The 9,741-nt window shown below is 42.0% G+C and overlaps 1 protein-coding gene across 1 annotated transcript in view; it reads left to right on the top strand.

Moving 5' to 3' along the window:
- The first annotated feature begins 1,634 nt into the window (after positions 1-1,634).
- pof1b (POF1B actin binding protein) overlaps positions 1,635-9,741 on the top strand; it is a 129,626-nt gene continuing 121,519 nt past the window's right edge. Inside the window, exon 1 of the mRNA XM_068047997.1 lies at positions 1,635-1,949. Within this exon, the coding sequence (XP_067904098.1) occupies positions 1,749-1,949 (201 nt within the window). The 5' untranslated portion in view covers positions 1,635-1,748. The remainder of the gene's footprint in view (positions 1,950-9,741) is intronic.

Here is a 9,741-nt window from a genome sequence, read left to right as displayed (position 1 = left end):
ACTCCAAAATTCTATTTGAACAACAACATCAGAGCTTAAATACTCCTTGAGTATAAGAGTTCTGGAAGTATTCATGTGATCACAGATTGATAAAGTGCTAAACTTTGTGCTTGAAATGGTGTAGATCATCTGGCTTCAAGGCTCTGGAGCCTGAAAAATGGAAGCATGTTGACACCACTGCATTAGCACAGCATTTAGAGCAGCCTGCGCATGTTACTTTTGCATCCTTTTTGTTCATCTATTCAAATTAAAATACACATTTAAATAGTTATCTCCTATTAAGTACAGCAGTAAGGCTGGCTTTGCATATTGCAAAGAGAGAGATGTAGGCCTCTTCAGTCTTGATTAGTAAATACAGTACTTTACATGCAATTGCCAAAACTTGGTGTAATTAATCAGTAATCATTTTTACCAGCTTGTAAAATACTCAAATTTATTAAATTCAGTTTCACAGCTTGTTATAATAGAATTTGGATTCACAATCACTGAGTGTCAAAATAGTATAAACACTGCACTTGCATATCCTTAATATAGCTCACCTATAACACTCTTAAAATTCTAGATATCTCAATGGAAGGCTTGATTGTTTTGCACATAGTATGATACAAGCACTAGTTTCACCCAGTCATTATCCAGAAAATACACTTCCTAAGACAATCACGCCTGCCAGTATAGAATGATTTCATTGGCTGACTCAGTGTCCAATGCTGGACTTGAAATTCTATACATTTGACTTCAGTGCCAAAGTCTAGATATTGCATTTTTTTTAGATTAAAATAATCTTAAACACAAAGTGGCTCTGAGTTTAGTGAGGCAGAAGACAAAGGAAACAGAAATGCTCTGAGCATACACCATGAAAGAAGCAGAATTTTTTTTAATAAATAGGGTGAATGGAGTGGACTGAATTAGTCAGTTAGGTGTTGTATCGCCTCCTCCTTACATTTTAGTATTACAAATCATCATCTGACACACAGTCAGCAGTATGTAAATAAGTCCCTGAGACTTGAATGTAATTGAGCAATTCAATTCATGGCACATCTAAATAGCAAGTTAATTTCATATATAAATTTAGGACAACAATATCACATTTCCAAGTTACTCAAGTGTGTGATCCAGTATTTTTGAATGTTGTTTTCTCTCACCCCTATTAGGTGCTACTGGTCTCCCAATATTTTATATATTAACATCACAGATCTGAACAGTTTATGCAATTTGTGTTGTCAAAGGCATTTGGAGTTTTGTATGTTTTACAATTACAACAATTTGCATGTATATAACGCCTCTAACGTAAACATCCCAATGCGCTTCATAGAAACATTGTCAAGCAAAAATTAACCGCCACATAAGGAGATATTAGGGCAGACGATCAAAAACTTGGTCAGAGGTAGGTTTGAAGAAGTGTATTAAAGGGAGAGAGTCTTATCTAGTAAGCTTACAAAAAATCATGAGTTGAATATTCACAGGTATGTTCATTTTCAACTATTCAAGAAATCAGGGAGATTCAGGCAACAAGTGAAGCAATTCCTTTCTGAAAACTTGTCTAGGCTGAGTAGGGCGTGTTGTGAATGTGGTAACATCGCCCTGGGAGGTGTCTCCAGACAGCTGCCACTTAGAGCCCAGGGAAGGTGGTTCGGGCACGCCTATTCTTTGGGAAAATAAGCATTCTGCACTCTACCGCCTTTAGCTTTGACTTGGTTTGGCGCAGCGCCTGTCCGCCCTCGTTTAGCCCAGTTTGCACATTTTCTAATATGTCAGGATACCGGCCGGGAAGTACATCCACCGCCTCGGAAAGCTCTTTTTACGAGAGTATCCGATGCGCCGGCTCTCCACATCCTGTATTCGCTGTCAACGACCAGAAATCGTACCTTGCAGTTGGGAGTCCTACCAACATAAACGCTGTATACCAACATGGAACCAGCCCTCAGAACACCACCCTGATCTTTGGACAGGTGAGTCACCTCACAGCTTCTCATTAGTTAGGATCAGTTGAACTACAGCTTTTTAAATAGTTTTTACTCTGCATACTTTTAAAGAAATAAACTGTTACTAACAGACTCGCTTATAGATTTTGAGAACAGTCTTGATTTTTAGAACTTATGACAACAAGAAGCTAAGAAGACTTCAGCTGCAACTGGCTGAATTAGGAGCAGGTCGATGTACCAGTGTGTGTGGCATCTCAATCCCTTTATGTTGCATCATAGTTGATATTTTTGTAGATGGCATTAAGGTATGTTTTATGAGAGCAGAATAGATCAATGCTGTAAGTGACCTGAGGGTGCATAACAGAGTGCCAAACTTAAAAGTGTTCAATTCCCCAGCCCTGGCATCTCCTATCTTGAGCCCTTAAAAAGCTCACTTTAAAAAAAAAAACTTTACCCTTATCTATAATGAGTAAATAAATGGAAATACTTAACCTGATTTGAAAAAAACTCTGGCATTAGCTTTGGAAAATGTGCATGGTAGAGCAAATGTAATACTGCACACCAATATTGATCCGGACCCATGCACTGCAACATTCAATTTCTTTTGTTAATCATTCTGTGTTTATTCCTCAAGCATCTGGGGGAATAGATTTATCAGGGTTGATTTCTGAGTCCTCTGTCTGCACCAATGTGCACTGTAAAATTATGTTGTGTTGTGCAATCCTGGCTGGCAGTGATTCATAACGTCTATCCGAATGAATCTCTATGGAATAGAAAGAAAATCTCCAGCCCGTGAGTGTTGTTGTAGTTCCATTTCCAATGTCTCAATGCTATGTTTTAACACTTCCAGCTAAGAGTTTTACTGTTAATTTTTATTCTGTTTATTTCATATTTCTCTGTTTTCCTGCTCTATCCAGTATGGCTTGTTTATTTAACCTGGTGACAGCTTTTCAACTATATTGGAATGATATTTAATTTCCCTGTTTTGTATTCACTACATGTGGCTAAGGGCAAAGATCTTTTTTGAGAACATTTTTCTAGTTGTTGATTGTTGAGTTCTTTTAATACTCCAGTGAGTATCTTGCTGAAATTAGGGATCCACAAGATGATGAAAACACTTGGGCTCAGGTTTTGCTTTAATCTGCTTTATGTCCCTATTTTTGCACAAAAACATGTTGGAACGTTCATTTGAACCAAAACAGTTACTGTAGCGTTCTTTCTTAAGAGGCACTTCCATTATGGAGATAGAAGGAGGAAGAGTGACTACTGGAAATTTGAAGGAAAAGAATTAATGTTTGGAAGTGCAGTAGACCAATCAGCACCTGAAAGAGAAAGATAGATTAATGTTTTGGTGTGGCACTTAAGTAAGGCTCTTTCAGAAGTCAAGCAACCTGCTGTGCATTTCTAGAACTTTCTGTTTTTATTCATGAGACATTTATATTAGTTGTGATCATAATACAGCACGTAAACCCATGGCAATTTTTCTTCCACACCTTTAGCCCAGCTTTCTCAAAGCTTTCACGTATTTTCAGAAGATTTCAAGAAAATCTCTACACTATACCTGCACCATTCTGAGTTAGCACACATGGTAGATGATTTTCATGAACCGAGTTTAATTTCTATGTCTGGGCAGAACAGATGATACTCATCTGTTTAACTTCTGTTTTCTTCACCCATGCATCAGAAGAAATGATTTGCTAAATAAACATTTCCTTAGTCACAACAACACCTTGGTTTACAGGGTGGTGGATAGTGAATGGGAACCAAGCCGGAACATAGGGAAGGAAGTCAGCCAGATGGAACAAACCCCCCTTAAAAAAGGTGTGTCTTGAGACTTTTGCAGTGATAGCGAGATGTTGAAGAAAGAAATTCAGAAGGTAGGGGCAAGATAGCTGAAAAAATAACTTCCAATTGTGCAGCAGAGAATTAGGAGTAGGCTGTATTTGTGGAATTAGATGACATGCAGGATGTGCACAGAGATGTGGGACTGGGGGATATTGTGGAGCTAGGGAGGGGTGAGGCCTTGGAGGGATTTGAAGGTGATGGTGAGAGTCAAATATAGGAAGCCAGTGGAGCTTGATAAGGACAGAGCCAATGGGGACACAGGCTTTAATGTGAGCCATAGCATTCTGAATGACTTTGATTTTATCAAAGGTAGAGGCGAGGAGGCCAACATGGAGAGAACAAATGAAAGGCTTGCATTTAAATAGAGCCTATCATGATCTCGGGGTGTCCCAGAGCACCTTACAACCAATAAAGTACTTTTGAATGTAGTTACTGCTGTAATGTAGGAAACATGCCAGCCAACTTGTACACAGCAAGATGCCAGAAACAGCAATGAGATAGTGAGCAGCTCATCTGTTTTTAGGAGTTTGAGGGATAAATATTTGGCAGGACACGGGAGAACCTCCCTATTCTGTGTACAATGGGATCTTTTACATCCATTGGTTTATCGTCCCATCTGAAAGACGGCACCTCTGACAGTGTAGCACCCTCTCAGTAAAGATTGAAGAGGACTCACCACGTGATGAGAAAAGCAAAAATTCGAATTTTAGCGCTGGAGAGGGGGAAGGTAGCGGACAATGTTGAAAGCAGTCATGTTGATAGATAAAATATGGGGAAGGAGCAAAAATCAAGCATTATTGCAAAAAATTCCCCAACTCTAAGGTGGCAGCCAGATTGAGAGATAGATTTGTGGGTGTTTGAAGGAGTCAAAGAGGGTGGCCTTGATTTTACTGTCATTTTGTTAGAAGTTCTGGATCATCCAAGTTTTAATATTTAATGTTAGTGTAACAGATGTAGGGTCAACGGAAGACCTGGTAGTGCAAAGGTAAGTGTCATCTGCATATAAAATCTGACCCCATGCTTCAGTATAGCATCACCAAGGAAGGAGAAACAGCCAGAACTGGTACCCTGGGATAGATCAGAGGTAGCCAAAATGACAACTGTTCACTTTATCACCTACATTGCTTGTTCGTACATTTGCTTTATTATTTGGAAATATTGCTTTTAGGATCATGTTTTAATGTTATTTTGGGAATCCACCTTCTTTATACTTTAAGCTGTGACATCCTATTTGCTGTGAAAATATCTCATCTGGTTTTAATTATTTTTTGAATAATTGGATATCTTGTGACTATATGAAATCATTTGTTGAGAGATTACAATTTTTTTTTACATTAAATTCTTTTTGGGAAGGCTTGTGGGATTTGTACAATACATGAAGACTGTTTCATATTTTTTAACATAGGTTAAGATGAAGATTCTAGTTTGTGCAATACTGGAATAAGATAGTTGGAGGTGAATAAGTGCATTGTGCTATTGAAAGTTAGAACATGTTCAGGACCTCTTGTTCCAGCATAAAGTATTCACAATTATCATTAGCAGACACAATGTTAAAATCCTTTCAATTAATAAATAAATTAAGAAGAAAATATATTTGAGTGCACAGAGTGTAAAGTGGGAGTTTGGTGCATGAGGGAGAGGCTTCTTTCTTGCTTTCTTGCTTTCTTTCTTGCTTACTTGCTTCCTTCCTTCCTTTCCCCCCTTTCCCTCCTTCCTTCCTTCCCTCCCTCCCCTCCTTCCTTCCTTCCTTCCTTTTCCTTTCCCCTCCTTCCTTCCTTCCACCTTTTTCAGCCTCCAGTAGCTGACTCTTTCTTCGGTACAGGGGAAGAAGTTGATTGGTGAGTAACTGGTCACTTATTTTACTTCTTTAAAGTTACGTTATGGCAGGTCAGCTCGGCCAAGTGGAATGTACGTCCTGCGGTATATGGGAAGTATTGGACACACCGCATGTCCTAGACGAACACATCTGCAGGGCATGTCACCAGCTGCAGAAGCTTGTGCATCTGCGAGGCAGAGGACTACGTGGATAGTATGTTTAGGGAGGTGGTCACACCGCAGGTTAGGAACATGCAGGCAGAGAGGGAATGAGTGACCACCAGGCATTGTAAGAGAACCAGACAGGCAGTGTAGGAGTCCTCGGTGTCTATCTTGCATGCTAATTGGCCTTCATTTTGGATACTGGTGAGAGTGATGGTTCCTCGGGGGAGTGAAGCCAGAGCTAAGTTCGTGGCACCATGGGTGACTCAGCTGCACAGGAGGGGAGGAAGAAGAGTGGAAGAGCAATAGTGATAGGAGATTCGATAGTCAGGGGATCAAACAGGTGTTTCTGCAGCTGTAAATGTGACTCCAGGATGGTGTGTTGCCTCCCTGGTGTCAGGGTCAAGGTTGTCACGGAGCGGCTGCAGGACATCCCTCTGGGGGAGGTTGAACAGCTAGAGGTCATGGTCCACATTGGTAGGAAGAGGGATGAGGTCTTGAAAGCAGATTTTAGGGAGTTAGGAAGGAAGTGAAAAAGCAGGACCTCCAAAGCAGTAATCTCAGGATTACTCCCAGCGTCACTTGCCAGTGAGCATAGGAATAGGAGGATTGATCAATTGAACATGTGGCTGGAGAATTGATGTAGGAGGGAGGGCATCATATTTCTGAGGCACTGGAACCGGTTCTGGTACAGGTGGGACCTGTACAAGATGGACGGGCTACACCCTAACAGGACCGGAACTAATATCCTCACAGGGCGATTTGCTAGTGCTGTTGGGGAGGGTTTAAACGAGCTTGTCAGGGGGATGGGAACCTGAGAGGTAGCTCAAATTGGAAGGAAGTAAAGCTGGTAACAGGAGGGTAGAAAAGTAGCAAGTGACATTAGAAGGCAGGCGAAACAAAGGCGAGCATCAACTAGGCTTAGAATGCAGAATGTCAAGAGTGTCATTAAGTCACTGAAAGCTAGCATGCAGGTGCAGCAAGCAATTAAGAAGGCTAATGGTATGTTAGCCTCTATTGCAAGAGGATTTGAGTACAGAAGTAGTGAAGTCTTGCTTCAATTGTATAGAACTTTGGTTAGACTGCACCTGGAGTACTGTGTGCCGTTTTGGTCCCCTTACCTTAGGAAGGATATTACTGCCATAGAGGGAGTGTAACGAAGATTCACCAGACTTGTTCCCGGGATGGCGGGACTGTCCTATGAAGAGAGATTGGGGAAACTGGGCCTATTTTCTCTAGAGTTTCAAAGAATGAGAGGTGATCTCATTGAAACCTATAAAATACTTAAAGGGATAGGCAGGGTAGATGCAGCTAAGATGTTTCCCCTGGTTGGGGAGTCTAGAACCAGGGGACACATTTCAAAGTAAGGGGGAAGCCACTTAGGACAGAGATGAAGAGAAATTTCTTTACTCAGAGGGTTGTGAATCTTTGGAATTCTCTACCCGAGAGGACTGTGGAAGCTCAGTCATTGAGTATGTTTAAAGCAGAGACTGACAGATTTCTAAATACAAATGACATAAAGGGTATGAAGATAGTGTGGGAAAAAGGCATTGAAGTGGATGATCAGCCATGATCATATTGAATGGCGGGGCAGGCTCGATGGGCTGAATGGCCTACTCCTGCTCCTATGTTACGATGCTAGTAAGCACCCTTTGAGTGCTTTGAATTTGTATTGTACTTGCTTTTATTTTTTCTCTCAATACCTCAACATCAGTGTAGGTGGAGATGAGAGGATGAGCAGAACGTACTCAATGAGTTTTAGCAGGTAGACTTGTCTAGCTCCCTGCAGTGTGCTTTGTATACCTTATGTGAAGAATACATTACTGTAACATTCTGAATATGTTTAATTAAAATGACAACTCATTTTGGGTTAGTGGTTCCTGCTGCAGTTTCTCATTAATATGTAGCTTGATGGCCAGCCCACAATTGAATAGGAAATAGTTTATCTAGGGTTGCTATGTAGCAGAATACTAATTTTCCGTGTGCCCAGATAACATGCAGACGGAAAACAAGATGCAAATACCTTTAATTTAAATAATGACTTTTAATCAAATGAGTTCTAGCATACACAATTTTCTGAATATGCTTTACATCCGGCATTTTAAAAGTGCTGTAACTTGGTTACCTTGTGGGATATACTGTAGCGGATACCTGAACCCAACTGATTGAGATGGAACTTGACCAAAGTTCACTTTGGTTTTGATTCCTCTCTTACCTATCTTAACATAGGCAACACATTTCCAGCATTGCCTTCCCCTCCAATCCCTAAATCCAAACCTTGTCTCCCGTAGTCCTATTTACATGATGCCCCTTAAAGACATCAGGCTGAATGGTGAGGCCCCCTCAAAGAGAGTTCAGGTAGATTGGGGAAGTCGGGGCCTGGCAACCATGCCCTGGCAAATTTGGGTGTGGGGGTGGGGCTTGTGAAGCACGGGCAGTGCTGATGCCACGAGGATGGCCATTGTTGCCGGGGAGCCTTTCCGTGGCCATGAAGTGCCCCTAAAGGAGTCCGCTAGGAGGCCTGTAGGTTCCACATGGCGGCAGGCCCTCCCGATGCATGCAAAGTGCCTGCAGAGGCAGGAGGTAGTCCATAACTGGCCACTTAGGTGACTCAATTGGCCACCCAGCAGGCAGCCAAGCTGCCAACCTGCCCGCCACTGGCAATATGGTATGGTGGCGGGGAGACGTTGGGCTCTCTTCCTGATGCCTTCCCCTGCCGTTAGCCAGCCCTTCGCCAATGGGCTGGAAAAATCCTGACCATCGTCTGCAGGTATTGAATCAGTTTCTATATGTATGCTCACAAAGCCTAGCTTTATGTCTCTTCTACCTGCATTTTCACTTGACTGTCTCTGTTTATTCAGATTGCCAATCTGGCATTAAGTTATGAATGAATCAAAACTTTCTTCTTCTTCAAGATTTCCACTTTCCAACATTGCCTACCTCTGCCATAATGTTACTCCCACCAATGTTGAAACCCTGCTCTGTGCTTTTGTTACCTCAAAACTTGACTTCTCCAGTGCATTCCATGATGGTATCCTGAGCTCCTCCCTACGCAAAAATCAACATATCCAAAATTTTGCATTAGCATCCTGTCCCTCGTCAAATTTCATTCACCTTATCACCCTTGTCCTTGCTGACCTTCCTTTTCTCCAAATATACCGAATTCAAAGTTCACGACCTTGTTCATGGGTCCCTCATTGCCTTACCCAACCCTACAACTGCAGTAGCCTCCAGTATTGTATCCCAGACTGGGCACGTAGTTCTTGTGACCTGGATCTCCTGCACTTCTCAGCTGTACCATATGAAATTCTCTATCTCTGACCTCTTTGCCTTGATATTTCTTTGAACAACTTTAAAAGTCTCCTCAAAATGTAACATTTTGACTCTGCTTTAGTCGTCTACCTAGTCCCACTCCAGAAACCTGAACACATAACCTAGGCTAACATTTCACTTCAGTACTGAGGGAATGCTTACTGCCAGAGGTGCTGTCTTTCAGATGGGCTGTTATATCAAGGCCCTCCTTTCCTTTCAGGTGGACGTAAATGACCCCATGATATTATTCAAAGAACATCAAGGGAGTTCTGGTGTCCAGGCCAATATTTATCCCTCAACCAATACCATTAAAAGAGATTACCTGATCATTTGTCTAATTGATTTGTGGGACCTTGCTATGTACAAGTTTGCTGCTGCATTTCTGTCCAATACAGTGGCGGCACAGTGGCGCAGTGGTTAGCACCGCAGCCTCCCAGCTCCAGGGACCCGGGTTCGATTCTGGGTACTGCCTGTGCAGAGTTTGCAAGTTCTCCCTGTGTCTGCGTGGGTTTTCGCCGGGTGCTCCGGTTTCCTCCCACATCCAAAAGACTTGCAGGTGATAGGTAAATTGGCCGTTGTAAATTGCCCCTAGTGTAGGGAGGTGATAGGGAATATGGGATTACTGTAGGGTTAGTATAAATGGGTGGTTGTTGGTCGGCACAGACTCAGTGGGCTGAAGGGCCTG

Source organism: Heterodontus francisci, chromosome 15, assembly GCF_036365525.1.
Source record: "Heterodontus francisci isolate sHetFra1 chromosome 15, sHetFra1.hap1, whole genome shotgun sequence".
Taxonomy (NCBI): domain Eukaryota; kingdom Metazoa; phylum Chordata; class Chondrichthyes; order Heterodontiformes; family Heterodontidae; genus Heterodontus; species Heterodontus francisci.
This window is presented reverse-complemented; position numbering and strand designations above follow the sequence as displayed.